The sequence below is a fragment of the Schistocerca piceifrons genome, chromosome 2 (genome assembly GCF_021461385.2).
Source record: "Schistocerca piceifrons isolate TAMUIC-IGC-003096 chromosome 2, iqSchPice1.1, whole genome shotgun sequence".
Lineage (NCBI taxonomy): Eukaryota > Metazoa > Arthropoda > Insecta > Orthoptera > Acrididae > Schistocerca > Schistocerca piceifrons.
The window spans coordinates 44,800,804-44,821,554 of NC_060139.1; the positions used below are offsets into that span (position 1 = coordinate 44,800,804).

Consider the following 20,751-nt stretch of genomic DNA (forward strand, 5'->3'; position numbering starts at 1 on the left):
CGAAGGCTAAAAGCAAACAGTACATAAGACCTCTCATGTTTCAATCTTGTTTGTCATTTCCTACTGAGCTGAGTGTAGTTTCCTGGTAAAGATGGCAATGTAATGCCGCAATGACACCGTCTGGATCATTTTCTGCAGGGTGAAATACTCAGCCGCTGGATGCAGGCCAGACATAGACGTAAATCTCAGAATCATTGGATGTTCGACATAGTGTCATTTCGAGGCTTTGACGGCGGTTTCGAGACTCAGAATATGTGTCGTAGGCCAGTACGAGGTCGGCCGACAATAACTGCCTCACACCAAGACCGTAACGGTGTACACGTGTGAAACAGTTGGCTGCCGAGCTTGCACCTGCCTCTGGAGTTACAGTTTTCCAATAAAATGTGTATCGGAGGCTCAGAACGTCTGGTCTGGTCTTGTGTACCCCGCTCACTCCAGCACAGAGACGGGCCCGTGTATTGTGGAGTTGGCAACATCAAATTTCGACCATGAATTACGCTCCAGTTTGCAATCCGGTAGCTGATGCAACCCCAACGAATGTCGCGGAGAGATACTTGTTTCCTGGTGACGGCGTCAATGTGTGAGGAGGCATCATGCGGAATGGACTTACGAAGCTGCACATCTTCGTTGATGGTCGCTAGAATACTGTATACTCTCAGAGGTTCAGAGATGAAATTCTGCTACCACATATTTGTCTTTTCAGAGGTTCATTTTTGCAGACGTCCATTTTAGGGACGGTAACGCCCGTCCGGATCGAGATGCTTCGGTGTATATATTTGTTGAAGCTGAAAGTGTGGGTGGTACGAACTGTCCAACTACGTCCCTGGATCTGAATCATATAAAACAAGCCTGGGGTGCATTTGGGAGACGAAATGCATCACTTCAAACTCTACCAAGGACACTTCCAGATCTCCACATACCTGCTGCCGAGCAATGGGATCAACTGCGAAGTGAACTCTTGATCAGTCTCTAGAGAGCATGCCACATCGCTGTAGAGCATATGTGGCTGTCAGAAGTAACCATATCCCATATTAAGTGTTTCTTTTGTTGAGGAACGTATTTACCAGTGTCATATTTTCTTACCCATTTGTATCAGAATTTTTCTAACATTATGTTTCGGGCACTGTTGTACGCCTAAAGTAATTAAGCTTTAGCTAGTTATAAGGTACTATCTCCTCTTTTCGTGATTGTACTCAGTTTTTGAACTCTAGTATATTTACAATAAATAAAGGTTTGTACTTTGTATACTAAGAGCTGGTAGCAAATTGAAAAGCGTTGCATTGTTGAGGCAAAGGAAGTTACCTGATATTTGCAGGGGTGGTAGCTGTTATTCCTGGCCAAGAGGCGTACTCTGGTGTCAAACGTAAGCCTTAATCTGACAAGGTTCTGTAGATGCACTGCATGGTAGTGAACAATAGAGAAAAGCAGAACAGAAAAAAGTAGAAATTATAGACCAAAACCGGCAGTCATTCATAATAAACACTTGTTGCAATCGAGACTGTTTTATTGAACTTAAGTATTTTACAACGATCGGCGTTAAACCTTCATTGTAAAAGACGCTTCCTAAAATTTTAAATTCTACAAAAGTTTGTTGAAAATTATGTAGACTAACAAGATAAGGACTGAGGAGATTTGTCCGCAGAATCGGTGAAGAAGAGGATGTATGGGAAACACTGACAAGAGAAAGGGACAGGATGATGCGACACGTGTCAAGACATCAGGGAATAATCACCATAGCAGTACCAGGAGCTCTGGAGAGTAAAAGTTGTAAAAGGAGAAAGAGATTCGAATACATCCAGCAAATAATTAAGAGCGTAGTGTGCAAATGCTATTCTGATATGAAAAGGTTGGCACAGGAGATAAATTCGTGGCGGGCCGCTTCAAACCCGTCAGAAGGTTGATGAAAAAAAATATCTCTTCGATGTTTACTGTTGGTGTTCGCCTGTCGAGCCGATTACAATGTTAACTCTATTCTCTTTTGCTTTATACTGTAGCATATAATACGATAAAACATTTTACGAATTTTTTGGCGCCTTTAGGCTTCTATTCTATGACACACTAGCTTCAAACCTGGCATTGTCCGGGTATTCATTTTGCCACTTTTCTATTAGAAATGAAAACAAAAAATTGAACTGTGTTTGTAGTGTAATATCTAAACAAATTCATTTCCATGTATTCGTGAAAATACCTTTGAAATTACAAATTTATCGCACAAAGTAATATGGATAACGTACGATGAAAAAGTGTAGTATCACAGACAGTTCGCCGGGCGCAGCTGTTCCGCGTGTCTACAACGCGACTTTGTACACGTCCCTATTGCAACGCCTCATCGTACCTCTGTAGACGGCTATTGTTGTCTCCTGCGGCCTTTCTCTCTTCGTAGTTGGAAGCTGCCAAACCCGCAGCCACGTGTTAGGGATTTCCTTAAGCTGACTCGCCTGTACGAATGTCCTAATAGCAAAGACTAAATGCATTAAATCATCCGTGCATGATGCAGCATTTTTTAAATGCATCTCATTGTTTATAACGTCATATCTCTTGAACTATGCGTCGTACAATGATATGTTTTGGAAGGTACATTCAGTGGCATAGGTGGATTCTAGTTGCGAAATATGTTGTGAACAGAGTCCGTAACAGAGAAGTGATACATTTAAACGTCATCCTCGATGCGGAAGATTTTCATGCATTTCACTGTTTATAACATCATATCTGCTAAACTATGACAGGTAGGTGGGTCTTACCCCAACAACAATTCCTGGGATGTGTGTGCCATATTTGGCATATTTGGTTGAAATCAGTCCATTGTCCATTGGTTTATGAGGAAATGTGGAACACACACACACACACACACACACACACACACACACACACACTAGTTTATAGATCAAAGAAAACTGTGTGACGCTAAAAATACGGTTCGTATCGCACGTTGCTTATTGTATGCTGCATGTTAATGGCATGATAGACAATACAAATAGTAACCTGAGACTTATTTCAGATGACCTTCTATCAGAAGGAAACAGTATAAATATTCACGCAGATTTTAATAAGATCTGAAAGTCAAGGCAAAAAACCTGCAACTTGATTTAAACGACCTGAACTCGAAAACTATGCATTTCACAAGAGAAAAAACGTAGTATTCTATGACAACATCAAAGTGTCACAACTGGAATCAATCATGTGACACAAGCACTCGTGTGTATCAATTGGAGGAGACAAATAGATGAACCAAAATTTGCGCAATCGATTCCTTGCATACTAACAGTACAAAACATCTGTAACAAAAAATTTTTTGTATTGCTTACTTTCTACAGAAAATGGTCGTCAATGAAAGGTAACTTGGCAACACTGCAATCATGAGTACGACAAGTGCCTTGAGTGAACACTGTATTGCTGTGCTGGCTAGTTAGCGCGTGGGGCACAGTTTGGGTGACAAGTGAACTATATAAATACCGGCAACGCCAGTGATCACAGGTTAATTTGATTCACAGGAGTGCGTAATGGGAAGTTGAAGAACGCATTCAGGTGTACCAATGAGCAGGGTGGGGCAGTAGTTAGCACAGTGGACTCGCATTCGGAAGCAGGACGGTTCAAACCCGCGTTCGGCCATCGAGATTTAGGTTTTACATGATTTCTCCAAGCAGACTGTAGTGTTCCGGCCTAACGTCAAGGGCTGGCACGTCGGCCAGGAACGTTACACCAGAAAGGGCTGTGAGGCGACGTCAGCCAGTAGTACATAGGGTTGGTAATAAATAGGATAAGCAACATTATTTCTCTACTAATAACCATTTGTGTGTGTGTGTGTGTGTGTGCGTGACTGGCGGTCGAACGGCTCGAAGAAACCATTCCGAGGTATTCATCGTCAGTCACATTCGGTGATGGTACTAACAAATCTCTCATCTATCCTATCGTCTTTTTATATTCTTCAAAAAAAATTATTTATATTTCAACCTTTAATTATTGTTATTTTGAAAAGTATCATTCTTTGTAAATGTTGTAGATAAAACAAAAGGAAAGAAAACAATAAAAAGATGAAAAACGAAAATTGTAACATGTACGACCTGTTTTAAACATCAGGTAACAGGTCTATAATTTGGCAATAAAAAAATAAAAAATTAAAAAAACCTCTCTATGACGACACCGTGATAGGAGCTGTATCTAGGCCAAGAGAATATAAGAGCCGCTCCGCCTGGCAGCACCGGAGTTGAAATCTAGCAGATCTATGAACTCTACAGCAGTGAGTTATGAACAGTATTACTGGACCTATATTGGAAATTAATATATTGAAGAGACTGCTTATTTCCCATGTCGCTCATTGCTTGCCACACTCCTGACAACTGAGAAAGTTAAATATTGCAATAATTTCCTTTTGTAATAAACTTTATTAATACGATTTGCTTGAATTGTTGTGCAGCGATCCGAGAAAGCAAGTTTCCTAGGCACCCTATACGAGACGAGTGGACAGAACACAACACTCAGGATAGGGACCGATGACCTCAGCAGTTTGGTCCCATAGAATCTTACCACACATTTCCAAAATATACAACAGTCAGGATTGTTTGGAAGGAGAGACAGCATTGGTCGTATTTTTTTTTGTTCTATTAACCGCAAAATCGATTTTCGGTCACTTAGTGACCATCTTCAGTGCTGTAATATATAATTTAAATTGGTAGGCACTGGTGTCAACAAGCTTACAGCGATCACAGCAGTTTATGAGATCGCTGTAAGCTTGTTGACAGCAGTGCCTACCAATTTAAATTATACATTACAGCACTGAAGATGGTCACTAAGTGACCGAAAATCGATTTTGCGGTTAATAGAACAAAAAAAAATACGACCAATGCTGTCTCTCCTTCCAAGTATACCCATTATCTGGTCGTGGTGCACAGGACACTCCATGGAGTCGCCAATCAATAGTCAGGATTGTTCCTTTCATAGTGTGTGTGTGTGTGTGTGTGTGTGTGTGTGTGTGAAATCTTATGGGACTTAAATGCTAAGGTCATAAGTCACTAAGCTTACACACTACATAACCTAAATTATCCTAAGGACAAACACACACGCCCATGCCCGAGGGAGGACTCGAACCTCCGCCGGGACCAGCCACACAGTCCATGACTGCAGCAAAAAAATGGTTCAAATGGCTCTGAGCACTATGGGACTTAACTTCTGAGGTCATCAGTCCCCTAGAACGTAGAATTACTTAAACCTAACTAACCTAAAGACATCACAAACATCCATGCTCGAGGCAGGATTCGAACCTGCGACCGTAGCGGTCACGCGGTTCCAAACTGTAGCGCCTAGAACCGCTCGGCCACGCTGGCTGGCATGACCGCAGCGCCTTAGACTCTGTTCATAGCGCACGGCCCATTTCCTTCCTCATCCTCGACACAACAAGAGCATGTGCTCCGTCTCCAATGACCTTGATGTGGACGGGACGTCAAACCTAATTTTCCTTCCGTCTTTCCTTAGGCGTTCGTAGGCTATTGAGGCAGTATTGCTTATTTATTGACGCAGTTTTTGAACAGTCAATAATGTGACTTACGGAGGTAACAGAGTAACAGTACATTTGACTGTGCACGGGAAAGATTTTGTAAAATGCGTTAAGAAGTGAATTCAAAGTCGGTAAGCACAGGAATCAATATTAGTCATGGGCCTCACTTGGAAAATGATTTCACCAGTAAACCCGTCAAGACAAGTTCTTCTAAAATATCTTTGCAATCAATTTCCCCTGTAGCTCGTGGGAAATGAACGTGCCTGCAGAAACAAATTGGGCAGCCAACATGGGACGAGTCGATAACAAGGACTCTCTAAAGGTAACCGACACCAATGTAACAGTACCCACCACGTCGTTCCCGGAGACGAGTGCTCATCAGAGACAGAGGTAGCGTCAGCAAAGCCCCAGGGAACACTGATACGACCGCTCTCATCCGCTATACGCATAATCGATCTGACGAGCAGGATAAGCAGCGACCAGCGGCTGCTTACTAATGACGATGTGGTGTATGGGAAGGGGTCCCCGTTGAGTGGCTATAGTAGCGTATAAGGTGACTTAAACAAAATGTCTTGTATGTGTGATGAATGCCAATCTGCTTTAAACGTAGAAAACGCAAGTTAATGTTGATGAGTAGGAAAAAAAATCCGCTATCGTTCGAATACGGCATTATTAGTACGCTGCGTGACACAGTTACATATATGAATTATATAGGCGTAACGTTGCAAAGCAATATGAATTCGAAGGGGCACGTAAGGTCAGTAGATGGGAAGGTGCGTTGTCGGCCCCGGTTTCTTGAGAGGTTCAAAATGGTTCAAATGGCTATGAACAGTATGGGACTCAACTTCTGAGGTCATTAGAGCTTAGAACTAGTTAAACCTAACTAACCTAAGGACATCACAACGTCCATGCCCGAGGCAGGATTCGAACCTGCGACCGCAGCGGTCTCGCGGCTCCAGACTGCAGCGCCTAGAACCGCACGGCCACTTCGGCTGGCTTTATTGAGAGAATTTTAGAAAAGTGTAGCTCACTTACAAAGGAGCCCGCGTATAGAACACAAACGCCACCCATTCTTGTGTGCTATGCAGTTGTTTGGGCTCCCCGCCATGTCGAATTAAATGAAGATGTTGAAGCACATCAGAAGTGAGCCACTAGGTTAATTACCCGAAAGTTCGATTAACAAGCGATTATTATGCAGATGTGTCATCACCTCAAGTGGGAATTCCTTGGTGGACCTTTTCGCGAAACGCACTCATTTGAAGCTGATTGCGCCGGCCGCTGTGGACGAGCGGTTCTAGGCGCTTCAGTCCGGAACCGCGCTGCTGCTACGGTCGCAGGTTCGAATCCTGCCTCGGGCATGGATGTGTGTGGTGTCCTTAGGTTAGTTAGGTTTAAGTAGTTCTAAGCCTAGGGGACTGATGACCTCAGATGTTAGGTCCCATAATGCTCAGAGCCATTTGATTTGAAGCTGACTGCAATGCCGTTCCATACCGACAACTTACATTTTATGCAAAGACCGCGAAGATAACACGAGAGGTATACAGATACTCTTATTTCCGTTGTTCTATTTGCAAGTGGAACGGGAAGGGAAACGAGTAATAGTGGTGCAAGGTACCCTCCGTCATGCAACGTAATGGCTTGCGGTGTATGTATGTCACTCTACGTCAAGAGACCAACGGTTTCAGTGATCGAACAAGACGGACTCCATGATGGGTAGTGTTATAGAGCGGACATCTCATAGTGTCGTCTCTGGAAAAAAAAGTGCCTCTGCTTAGTAAATTAATGAAGGTAAACATAGTTACAATTCAAATTAATTCCCGATCAGTTGTGTTCATTGTCTGTACGTGAAGACGTCCCACCCAACTGCCGACACGCAGACAACATTCGCTTCACGCCTGGCGCTGGATTCCAGGCATCACTGAGGTCACCATCACTGCAATAGTCGACGTTGCTGCACGCAAGGAAATTCTCCGTGCGTAGCAAAATACTGGCGCAAATTTTCTTCCAATTTCTCCCGTTCTGAACAGAGCTCTATGCGATTTTCCAATCACCGCACTACTTATTACTAACGTAATCAGTTATTTCATGTGCGCCGTCCAAAAACTCTTTTTCATGACAAGCTCAAATAATAGATTGTGTTTTGTTATCCTCAACCATCACACAACTCTGGAATCGACCAGCGATCCTAAAATTATCTATCATTCACGCAAGTAGGATCGAAGTGCTGCTGGCCGTACGGTTCTAGGCGCTACAGTCTGGAACCGCGAGACCGCTACGGTCGCAGGTTCGAGTCCTGTCTCGGGCATGGATAGGTGTGTTGTCCTTAGGTTAGTTAGGTTTAAGTAGTTCTAAGTTCTAGGGGACTGATGACTTCAGAAGTTGAGTCCCATAGTGCTCAGAGCCATTTGAACCATTTTTGAAGCTCTGCTTTTGGTCAATAGCGTGCATGCAGATAATATTTTAATTAATTTCTGTAAACCGAATCTGTAGGGAGGGGGGAGGCGGAGGAGGAAAGGAAAGGGACATAACTGATGATATCAGCTGCGTCGGGACTTTGTCTGGAATAAGCGGTGACGACTGAAAATGTGTGCCGACAGATACTAGGCAGTTGCTCAACTACTCCGCCCTCCAGACGTAATTTTTACCCCAGTTGCGCGGACTTTATCGGTATAGTGCGAAAAAAGCGTGGAGAGAGCGGCAGTTGGGGGGGAAGGGTCACTCAGAGCGCTGTAGAGAAAATGCCAACCGATGGAGGGAAGTGCCGTTCTAAACTGAAGCCTACGCTCACAATTTTTGTGAATATTAAGTGGAGCCCCTTCGCGTCCACACTTGTATGGTGAGCATTCAGAAAGATCAACTGTCACCTCTGCTTTCGTTAGTATCTAAAAAGAATTCCACCGAAAATGCGGCGATTTATTTTTGCCTGGCTTCTTAAACATTTGTAACCTTCACAGAAGAGTCGTAAGGGGCGAATTTTGAGAAAAACCTACACATTTCAGTGGCTTCCACACCAAAATTTGCTTCTTTTGCCAAAACAAAGTGGAGTTTACACTGTCTCACCGCACTAACATGTCGTGCAGACCCAGGTGTGAGAGACTTCTGAAAAAGTAGTACATTCCTTAGCCGAAAAGGTCTGTAGTTATTGGAATAACACGGTAGATAATGAAGTTCTACATAATAACGACATGGTAAAATACTCTATTCTTTGTGTGTTATAATTTGCCAAAATCTCATTTCGATATCTGAAATCGTTTATGAAGTATAAGGAATGTTGTGACTACTTCAATCTGGCTTCATTGCTGGCGCGCTGCGATCGCAAATGAGTGTGCTACATCAGATCAGTTCTCTCGAGACTAGTAACAGGTAGAGCCCGCATCTCGTGGTCGTGCGGTATCGTTCTCGCTTCCCACGCCCGGGTTCCCGGGTTCGATTCCCGGCGGGGTCAGGGATTTTCTCTGCCTCGTGATGGCTGGGTGTTGTGTGATGTCCTTAGGTTAGTTAGGTTTAAGTAGTTCTAAGTTCTAGGGGACTGATGACCTAAGATGTTAAGTCCCATAGTGCTCAGAGCCATTTGAACCATTTGAGTAACAGGTAGATACCTCAGCCCACGTCTAAAGAAGAACACAGTAAGTCAGCTCAGTTTCATACACAACAACGTATCATATAATATGCACCAAACGCAAAATCGTAGCGAGTTGTATATGTCATTGGACACTTTTCCGAATCTTGCCCAGTGTCTTACTTTCAGGTAAATATCATAATAAATACGGACATTAACGAAATGATGGGCACATCATCACGAGCCTGACATATAAAGCTATAAGCAAAGCACAAGCGTAATTTTTTTACCGAATAGTTTCGGTTTTTATTTAATCGTATGTCTAGGGCCCCCCGCTGCATCGGCCGTTCGCCGGGTGCCGGTCTTTCAATCTGACGCCACTTCGGCGACCTACAGTCGATGAGGATGATGGTGAGGAGGATGGTGAGGAGGATGGTGAGGACAGCACAACACTCAGTCCCTGGGCGGAGAAAATTCCGCGACCCAGCCGGGAATCGAACTCAGGCCCAGAGGATTGACAATCAGTCACGCTGCCCGGTTAGCTAACGGGAGCGGACAATAGTTTCCGTAAAATAGTTTGAGAAAGACTGCAGGGTGCGCGCATCGGTGACCGGCCGAAAGGTGGAAAACACTTAAACGGTGTCCCCTTCCAAACAAACGAATGAACTCGCCAAACGCTTTGGACGCAAACTGGTCACTCCACATTGGCCATCGTATACCGCGCGAGCTGTAAGCTCCCTGGCCGACTCCCTCTTCCTCCCAGCGCCACCCATCCGCAGTCCGAAACAGCAGGCACTAGGCATTTTCACTAATGTGAGCGGCTCTTGTTGCTAAAGAACCGTCGAGTGATATCTAAATTTGCGACTGCAAATAACCCAGCTGTTTCAATGAGGCACAGGCACGGTAGGTGAAAGTAATTAAAGGCCGAACGTCTGTTGATTACCAATCTCAGGTAGGGACCCACAGAGGAAGAGATGGTTATTACCACAAAGAATCCCATAAAAGCCTACATAGAAAGTTTCAACCACCAGTATTATTGTGGAGTCTAGGAACGTATGACAAGCACCTACGTATCACCTTCGTAGTGACGGAGAACAAAACATTAAACTAATTACAGTGCTCAGAGGCATTTAAAAATACTTTCTACACTCCGTATGAGGATGTACTGGGGTGTAACTCCTGTATTCTGTGCAATGGGATGTATCCTCTGAAATAAACTTCACTGTGGTTCTTAGAGTACTGTTGTATATAAGGTGGTCCATTGATCGTGACCGGGCCAAATATCTCACGAATTGGCGTCAAACGAAAAAAACTACAAAGGACGAAACTTGTCTAGCTTGAAGGGAGAAACCGCATGGCGCTATGGTTGGCCCGCTAGATGGCGCTGCCATAGGTCAAACGGATATCAACTGAGTTTCTTTAAAAATAGGAACTCCATTTTTTATTACATATTCGTGTAGTACGTAAAGAAATATGAATGCTGTAGTTGGACCACTTTTTTCGCTATGTGATAGATTGTGCTGTAATAGTCACAAACATACGGCTCACAATTTTAGACGAACAGTTGGTAACAGGTAGGTTTTTTAAATTAAAATACAGAACGTAGTTACGTTTGAACATTTTATTTCGGTTGTTCCAATGTGATACATGCACCTTTGTGAACTTATCATTTCTGAGAACGCATGCTGTTACAGCGTGATTACCTGAAAATACCCCATTCATGCAATAAATGCTCAAAATGATGTCCGTCAACCTCAATGCATTTGGCAATACGTGTAACAACATTTCTCTCAACAGCGAGTCGAGTAGTTCGTACCGAGCGGGGTGGCACAGTGGTTAGACACTGGACTCGCATTCGGGAGGACGACGGTTCAATCCCGCATCCGGCCATCCTGATTTAGGTTTTCCGTGATTTCCCTAAATCGCTCCAGGTAAATGCCGGGATGGTTCCTCTGAAAGGGCACGGCCGACATCCTTCCCAATCCTTCCCTAATCCGATGTGACCGATGACCACGCTGTCTGGTCTCCTTCCCCAAACCAACCAACCAATCGAGTAGTTCGTCTTCCGTAATGTTCGCACATGCACTGACAATCCGCAGACTCTTGTTGTCAGGTGTTGTCGGTGGATCACGATAGGAAATATCCTTTAACTTTCCCCACAGAAAGAAATCCGTGGACGTCAGATCAGGTGGACGTGCGGGCCATGGTATGGTGCGTCGACGACCAATCCACCTGTCATGAAACATTCTATTCAGTACCGCTTCAACCGCACGCGAGCTATGTGCCGGGCATCCATCACGTTGAAAGTACATCGCCATTCTGTCATGCAGTGAAACATATTGTAGTAACATCGGTAGAAAATTACGTAGGAAATCAGCATATATTGCACCATTTAGATTGCCATCGATAAAATGTGGGCCAATTATCCTTCCTCCCATAACGCCGCACCGTACATTAACCCGCCAAGGTCGCTGGTGTTCCACTTGCCGCAGCCATCGTGGATTTTCCGTGACCAATAGTGAATATTATGCGTGTTTACGTTACCGCTGTTGGTGAATGACGCTTCGTCGCTAAATAGAACGAGTGCAAAAATCTGTCATCGTCCTGTAATTTCTCTTGTGCCCAGTGACAGAACTGTACACGACGTTCAAAGTCGTCGCCATGCAATTCCTGGTGCATAGAAATATGGTACGGGTGCAATCGATGTTGATGTAGCATTTTCAACACCGACGTTTTTGAGATTCCCGATTCTCGCGCAATTTGTCTGCTAGTGATGTGCAGATTAGCCGCGACAGCAGCTAAAACACCTACTTGGGCATCTTCATTTGTTGCAGGTCGTGTTTGACGTTTCACATGTGGCTGAACACATCCTGTTTCCTTAAATAACGTAAATTATCCGGCGAACTGTCCGGATACTTGGATGATGTCGTCCAGGATACCGAGCAGCATACATGTCACGCGCCCGTCGGGCATTTCGATCACAATAGCCATACATCAACACGATATCGACCTTTACCGCAATTGGTAAACGGTTCATTTTAACACGGGTAATGTATCACGAAGCAAATACCGTCCGCAGGGGCGGAATGTTACGTGATACCACGTACTTATACGTTTGTGACTATTACAGCGCCATGTGTCACAAAGCTAAAAAGGTGGTCCAACTAAAACATTCATATTTCTTTACGCACTAGACGAATTCGTAATAAAAATGGGGGTTCCTATTTAAAGCAAAACGCAGTTGATATGCGTTTGACCTGTGGCAGCGCCATCTAGCGGACCAACCATAGCGCCATCTGATTTCTCCCTTCAAGGTAGACGAGTTTCGTTCTTTGTAGTTTTTTCGCTTGATGCTTATTTCGTCAGATATTTGGCTCAGTCACTATCAATGGAGCACCCTGTATTTGTGTATTGTCGTGTACATTTTTGGTGTCATAATTTCTCCAAATGGCGATGTATACTAAGATGATTGGATGACCTAATTTTGTCAGCACTGTATGATATAAAAGAGGAATACTGTGGACGGCGGAGAGAGGATTGGGGTGGGGTGGGGGGGGGGGGGGAGGAAGCGGAAGGAATTGGCCACCCATAGGGACGGAGCTGCTTATAAAAATCAAATTATTCTGTTCGGAAATGCTGTAAATGAGTGTTCGTGAAACAAAGGATTATTCGTTATGCTGTAGGAGCCGCTAGACGGGGCATGCAGTCTGCACGCACGCGGAACTCTCCGTGGTGCACCGGCTGGGTCTGCGAGGGCGGACCAGTTGGGTCGGCGGTTTCGCCGTCCTGCCACAGCGGGGCCGCCGCTGTCGTTATATATAGACCGGGTATCGGCCGCACGGCTGCGACCTGGAGCTGCACTTTTTGCAACACGCTGGAAGTTCGTTTAATATGTTATTTTCCACTTTCGTCGTACAGTAAATCTAAAGTATCATTACCTTCATAAGAAACAATTACCACACAGTTTGTGTTAAACCAACCGATATACATTTCTCTTTATGAGAAGATATTCGAAGAATTCTTTTGTGGTAAATTTTATTTTATATTGCGAGGTAGTAAGCGAAATAAGTTTTCCCTCGATTATGATATAAATAAATTATAATCTTTACACAAAGTGTTTGATTACGAGGTACAACCGGAAGGGATGAGTAGAGCACAATGAAACAAGTAAATAATCCTGTTAACCGTGGGTCTGGCAAACAGTGGTTTCTCTGACACGATATATTACGATTGTGTCCGTGAAAATTTTACAGAGTCCACGAGGATGCAAACTTCAGGTTTCCTGCTGAGGACAAATACATTACAACAAGTTTCCCACACGGTCAGCGTTCATGCGAAGCCAGCTTTCAGCCCCTTAAAAAATCCGTAGGCGCTTTCCGAATGCTTTGACAACCATCTACAACACGCTTACAGAGTTTATTGACATTTCGAACACTCCTGGAATACACCAAAGCTTTTAAAGATCCCCACACGCAAAAGACGAATGGGCTCACTTCTATGAACATGGTACTCCTTGCTACTGACGAGCCACCACTGATTAGAAGATTCTTGCTACTTCTTCCCAAAGAACCACAAGAAAGCGTGCGGAGCGCTTTGACGAGGTTTGCAACATACTCATACTCCTAATATAAACACAAGCTCTCGACATTAACAGTGGTATAACAATAGCATGACTGTATTTGTGCACACGTCCTCTTGGGAAAACCATTGGTTGTAGGACCTAAATTTGTTAATATTATTTACTTGTATGAATATTATAATCAATGCTGGCAGTTCACTAATAACAGTCAACTGAAGTTAGATTAACTTACACTTCTTTATTACGTTACGCGTTTCGGGCGTCGTTAGCGACTCACAAACATAGGTTATTATTTTGATATATTCCAACGTGGTCGCTAGCCTCATGCACGAGTTTCTGTCGCATTTAAAATTATTTACTTGCTTCATTGTCCTCCAATCGCCTGTTCATTTGTGCCTATATTATAAAACAGTCTGTGTAACTTAATTTTCTTTCTAAAAACGTGGCACGTTGCCAAATTGAGCAAAATTATCCTCAGTATTCTTATTGGATAAGCAACTATGCTGTTTTCAGCGCTAGGCAATAATTGTCACAGCATCTCGAAACAAATGTAAAAATTACCTCGTGGTGTTACTGCATCTAATATAGCATCGAATATCCCCACCTATTTTAAGTACGCTAGAGCTGTATGTTTCAATGAAGGGAGGAAGTGTTTATTCATTTGGCATCGACTACTGTTGACAGAGCGGTGTATTCCATTAACAAAAAAATAAAAGTAGTTTAAGTACAAATTTAATCAAAAAATGTGTGTGAAATATTATGGGACTTAACTCTAAGGTCATCAGTCCCTAAGCTTACACACTACTTAACCTAAATTATCCTAAGGACAAACACACACACCTATGCCCGAGGGAGGACTCGAACCTCGGCCGGCGCCAGCCGCCAAATTTAATCGTTGGATTGATTGCAATGAAAGACTAAGGCTACAAATAGAAATATTATAGAAGAATTACGTGTAGCTTCGAGTTTTAGCTTTCGAATGGTTTCTTATTGTACGTTAATTACTCCAAATTTTTGTGGAATTGCCAAAGATGACGTCAGGGAACGCCGCATACACTCTTTGCGAAGACGTATTTACACGTTGGTCTTCTCGTAAGCCGGCAGGAGTGGCCGTGCGGTTCTAGGCGCTACAGTCTGGAGCCGAGCGATCGCTACGGTCACAGGTTCGAATCCTGCCTCGGGCATGGATGTGTGTGATGTCCTTAGGTTAGTTAGGTTTAATTAGTTCTAAGTTCTAGGCGACTGATGACCTCATAAGTTAAGTCGCATAGTGCTTAGAGGCATTTGAACCATTTCTTCTCATAAAAATCTCGAGAACATGAATTGACATTGACGAATGCAATGTTTACAAGCGTAAGGAGGAATTAATACCTTCTTTGCTTTCATGCAGGTGGCAACACCTTGAAAAATTATGCTAAATGTATGGAATCTGTATTAAACTGGAGTACAATATAAGTGCAAAAAATAAGTACGATTCGTATTTTTCGAATGGTCTGAAGATTCTTAGTTACAACACTAAAGACGAAGCGGTGTTTTGTATTTTAATTTGTAAGGAGCAAGACTTCATGAAAGTATTTTTGAGATACGAGGGCAAACACAAATCAGTGCTTGTGTATGGCTGACATTTCAACAGAATAAGATCCTTATACCAATATGCAATGAGAACGAAACAAGAGAAATTTGTGTTAGTTCTGGCGCATAAATTTAATTTTCTAGCGCACTGTTCTCTAGTGCAAACAGTATAAGCGCCAGTAATACCGGTAGATTGTACATCTTATCAGGCACGCAGTAGTGTCTTGCGAAGTATATATGTAGAAGATATAATAATCTTTACACAGTGAGGTAGCTGCAGAACGCATACTGGATACTACTTGTGTCCACTGAGAAAAAGAATAGCCAAGCGCCTGGTTCGAATACTGTGTTCCTCGATCGGTATATCCCTTTAAGTCCTGTGGTTTTTTTTTCTGCTGCGTCAGATCGCTAGCAAACTTTACCTTGCCGATCCCTCGTAAGTGGTTCGGTCATTCTACTTTCACTGTTAGGCAAACTTTTCACGAACGCACAATCGTACGTTGTCACTACATCTGTTGTACGCGAACGACATGCGACAACTTAAGTAAAACTGGGTTGATTGGCCGTCATACGAGAGAGTAGGTACACTAGAAAAGACAGCAGACTGCGGACGAACCTTGTGCGTGTAGCCTGAGAGGGGCGGCAGCCAGCGCGACTAGGGCGAGCAGCGGCAGCGGCGGCGGCGTCCACATGGTGTCTGGCGGAGGGCATGCTGCGCGCGCGCGGCTCGCCGGCTCGGCACCTACTGCGCGGCCCGCGCGCCGCCACGCCGCGGAGGCGTCGCGCCGCGCCGACCCAGGCCGCGGGGAAGGATCCAGGCGCGCCCGGCGCGGAGGCCTGCGGGACATGCGCGACTGACAGGGCTGGGACTTCAGTGACAACACCAGAAAAAAAAGTGTTTCGTGTTGCATGCCACCATCAATAATATTTACACTCAGTTCATTCAACAACATGACGAAAAGGGGGATGAGGGTTCGATGTGGTCTTGAAAACGAGGTCAATAGACGGGGAGCACAAAATTCACTTGGGGAAGGGAATCTTTGCAAAGGAACCACTAAAGAACTATCTTATTACATGAGGGGTAAATCTTCAAAAATCTACCCCGAAGCGCAAAACAAACTGCTACAGGAATGCGTATAAAAATACAGAGGTATGTAAAGAAGCAGAATAAGGCGGTGTGGTCGACAACACCTACACAAGACAACAAGTGTTTGGCCTATCTGTTATATCGGTTACTATTGTTACAGAGGCAGGTTATGAAGATTTAACTGACTTTGAACGTGGTATCACAGTCGATGCACGAGCGATGAGACACAGCATCTCCGAGGCAGCGATGAAGAGTGGTTTTTTCTCGTGCATCCATGTCACGATTGTACCGAGACTGGCAATGGCAAGGAAAGCGTTTCTGAAGAAGAGGAATTTGTTAACATCGAATACAGATTTAAATGTCAGGAAGTCGTTTCTGGAAGTATTTGTATGGAGTGTAGCCATGTATGGAAGTGAAACATGGACAATAAATAGTTTGGACAGGAAGAGAATAGAAGCTTTCGAAATGTGGTGCTACAGAAGAATGCTGAAGATTAGATGGGTAAATCACGTAACTAATGAGGAGGTATTGAATATAATAGTAGAGAAGAGGAGTTTGTGGCACAACTTGAGTAGAAAAAGGGACCGGTATGTAGGACATGTTCTGAGGCATCAAGGGATCACAAATTTAGCATTGGAGGGCAGCGTGGAGGGTAAAAATCGTATAGGGAGGCCAAGAGATGAATACACTAAACAGATTCAGAAGGATGTAGGTTACAGTAGGTACTGGGAGATGAAGAAGCTTGCACAGGATAGAGTAGCATGGAGAGCTGCATCAAACCAGTCTCAGGACTGAAGACCACAACAACAACAACAACAATCGTGAATATCAGAAATCCGGTAAAACATCGAATCTCCCGACATCGCTGTGACCGCCAAAACATCAGACAAGAACGGATAAAACGACAGCTGAAGAGAATCGTTCAACATGAGAGAAGTAACCCTTCCGTAAACTGCGGCAGATTTCAGAGCAGCGTGCGAACCATTCAACGAAACATCATCGATAAGGGGTTTTGGAACCGAAGACCCACTCGTGTACTCTTGATGACTGTACGACACAAAGCTTTTCGCCTCGCCTGAGCCCGGCAACACCGACATTGGTCTGTTAATGACTGTAAACGTGTTGCCTGGTCGGACGAGCCTCGTTTCAAATTGTATCGAGCGGACGAACAGGTAAGGGTGTGGAGACAACCTCATGAAGCAATGCGTTTCGTCACAGGGTTATTTGGTAACCGTGATAGCGTTACGGAGACGTTTAACGAACTCAAGTGGCAGACTCTGCAAGAGAGGCGCTCTGCATCGCGGTGTAGCTTGCTCGCCAGGTTTCGAGAGGGTTCGTTTCTGGATGAGGTATCGAATATATTGCTTCCCCCTACTTATACCTCCCGAGGAGATCACGAATATAAAATTAGAGAGATTCGAGCGCGCACGGAGGCTTTCAGACAGTCGTTCTTCCCGCGAACCATACGCGACTGGGAGGTAATGACAGTGGCACGTAAAGTGCCCTCCGCCACACACCGTTGGGTGGCTTGCGGAGTATCAATGTAGATGTAGATGTAGACATGTCAGCAGGGGGCTGTTCAAGGTGGTGGAGTCTCTGAAATGGTGTGGGGCGTGTGCAGTAGGAGCGATATGTGACTCCTGATACGTTGTACACAGGTGACACGTACGTATGCGTCCTGTGTGATCACCTGCATCCATTCATGTCCACTGTGCACTCATATGGAGTTCGGCAATTCCAGCAGGACAATGCTACACCCCACACGTCCAGAATTGCTACAGAGTGACTCCACGTACACTCTTCTGAGTTTAAATACTTCCACTGGCTCCCAAACTTCCCAGACGTGAACATTATTGAGTATATCTCGGATGCGTTGCAATGCATTGTTCAGAAGAGATCACTCATCGTATTCTTACGGATTTATGGACATCCCTGTAGGATTCATGGTGCCAGTTCCGTGGCTGGACGGTGTGGCCGAGCGGCTCTAGGCGCTTCAGTCGGCAACCGCGCTGCTGCTACGGTCGCAGGTTCGAATCCTGCCTCGAGCATGGATGTGCGTGATGTCCTTCGGTTAGTTAGGTTTAAGTAGTTGTAAGTCTAGGGGACTGATGACCTCAGATGTTAAGTCCCATAGTGCTTAGAGCCAATCGAACCACTTGAACTAGTTCCGTCCAGCACTACCTCAGACATAAGTCTAGTCCATGCCAAGTCGTGTTGCGGCCAGTTTCTTTGCCTCTTCAGCGTATTTTGAAATTGACTTACATCTATTGTTTTGAAGAAAGAGAGAAAGCACGGAATAATTTAACATTAAATCAATCACAAAGTATGTGGTATGTCATTTGTTCAGAAAACTTTTTCTTCTGAAATGTCACACAAAGTTTGAATCACAATTGTGTATTGCGTCCAGCTGAAAGAAAATACATAATGCGGTAGTGCATTGCTGGTGGCATATTTGGTACAGTCGAATGGGTGTGAGCCACCAATGGTACACACCACAGAATGGAAGGATATACCATGAGCCACTGGTAGTACACGCCACCTGATCGGTGGGTCTGGCGTGAGCCACTGATGGTACACACTGGGTTTTGTTTTCCACAGTCACAATTTGATGGTTCAAATGGCTCTGAGCATTATGGGACTTAACATCTGTGGTCATCAGTCCCCTAGAACTTAGAACTACTTAAATATCTAACCTAAGGACATCACACACATCCATGCCCGAGGCAGGATTCGAACCTGCGACCGTAGCAGTCGCGCGGTTCCGGACTGAGCATCTAGAACCGCTAGACCACCGCGGCCGGCATAATTTGATGAATAAAGTCAATATGTGCTATCCATATTTGCGAGTTCGAAAAATGTACAAATGAAGTAGTATGATTTTTTCATGCGTATTTAGACTTTACAACAACTAGTTAAAAGCATTCGAGAGCTCTACTGATTTTCTGACGATACAAAAAATTATCTTTAGTTTGAGAATCTTTCGTTCAGTATAGGACTGCACCTTAATTTTTCGGAGAGGCACGATTCACTCCTGATATTATAACTAGATTAATAATAATAATAATAATAATAATTCTATCCATTACTCTAAGCATTCAACGCTAACGTTGTTGTAACACGATAACAAACCTATATTTCCTTCTTTTTCTTGTATTTTTCAATATCCTTTTTCTCTCCTCTATTTTTTCAGCACATCTTCATTAATGACTTTCTGCATCCAACTAATACCCACCCCTACAACGAAAATGTTTCCATCCGCTATCCAGGGACCATGTTTCAACTTCAGAGAGTGTAACAATAGGCCTAGCTTTTCTGTTTTCAAGAGAACTGTGCAGAATTGCATACAAATTTAAACACCTCATGACTATCTAGAAAGAGAGAACAGCATAAAGAATTTTGAAATACTTAAATTATGAGTACGCACTCACGAGTGAAACATTAGAATTGATTCATATAATTTGCAATACTTGTTTAATTACTAATATGGAAACATTTTCTTTCTTCTCATTTATATGCTTTACGGTCACAACGGGAATTTGCTGCTGCTGCATTTTGCACTTAGTACTGTAGCTGTGTTTTGCTAATCTGTTTCATTACTGTTAAGTAAGATGTTAACTTGTGCAAAGTTCATTATTCGAATGTATACCTGCAAAGAGAATGGTTTCCTGCAACAGCATGAAGGAGAAAGAAGAAATGGCAACAAATATATCCTGTAACACATCTTAAGGCATGGGTGATTAAACTCCCTCTTCCTTTAATTAATGTTTTCCATTCCGCTTCCTTTTCTGCCTAGTCATTGTTGTATCACTTCGTATATTACTTTTTAACGTTTCAGCGCCAATCAGTATTAGACGTTTTCGATTTATTATCATTTTCCAACGTTCCACTTTCATTGTAACTCTTTTGTATAGAGGAATCGTTTTTCTGGTTTATGTGTCAATATGATACACAAGATTTATGATTATCCTTCAGTTTCGCGAGCACCAGAAACTCCACTACTTTGATCGGGTTGTGAAGTTTGGCTTGTCAGTGGTTTGAAACCCGACAGACATTACTGCTATCTGCGAATGCATGATCATGTCAAACAGTTTCCGAGCTATCACTCAGAAGTGGAATGCACACAACGCAGATTAAAGAGCTGGCTATCTAGTTTAGCTGGGGTCTAGGGGTAGTGTCTTTGATTATAGTCGACACGTCCTTGATCGCGGGTTAGAACCGAGTCAGTGCTTAAATTTTGAATCAGCAGTGACGACCGATGACTTCCAGCATCACAATTCACCCTCATTCAGCCAACGGTCTTGTCAGAGAGGGCGCAGGTGTGGACAGAGGTTCAGAGCACTCTCTTGCTCTAGGAGTGGGAAACTGCCCCTAAAGGCGGAAGAATCAGCAATGATGAGCGGTATGAGGATGCAGAAGGAAATGAAAACCTCTGCATTAAGGACACATAATGTGTATGCACAGAA

At 43.8% G+C, this 20,751-nt stretch overlaps 1 protein-coding gene across 1 annotated transcript in view; it reads right to left on the reverse strand.

Moving 5' to 3' along the window:
* Window positions 1-15,930, reverse strand: part of LOC124775137 (reversion-inducing cysteine-rich protein with Kazal motifs-like) — a 370,434-nt gene extending 354,504 nt beyond the window's left edge. The window contains exon 1 of the mRNA XM_047249977.1: window positions 15,818-15,930. Coding sequence (XP_047105933.1) covers window positions 15,818-15,893 — 76 coding nt within the window. The 5' untranslated portion in view covers window positions 15,894-15,930. The remainder of the gene's footprint in view (window positions 1-15,817) is intronic.
* Between the last annotated feature and the right edge of the window lie 4,821 nt (window positions 15,931-20,751).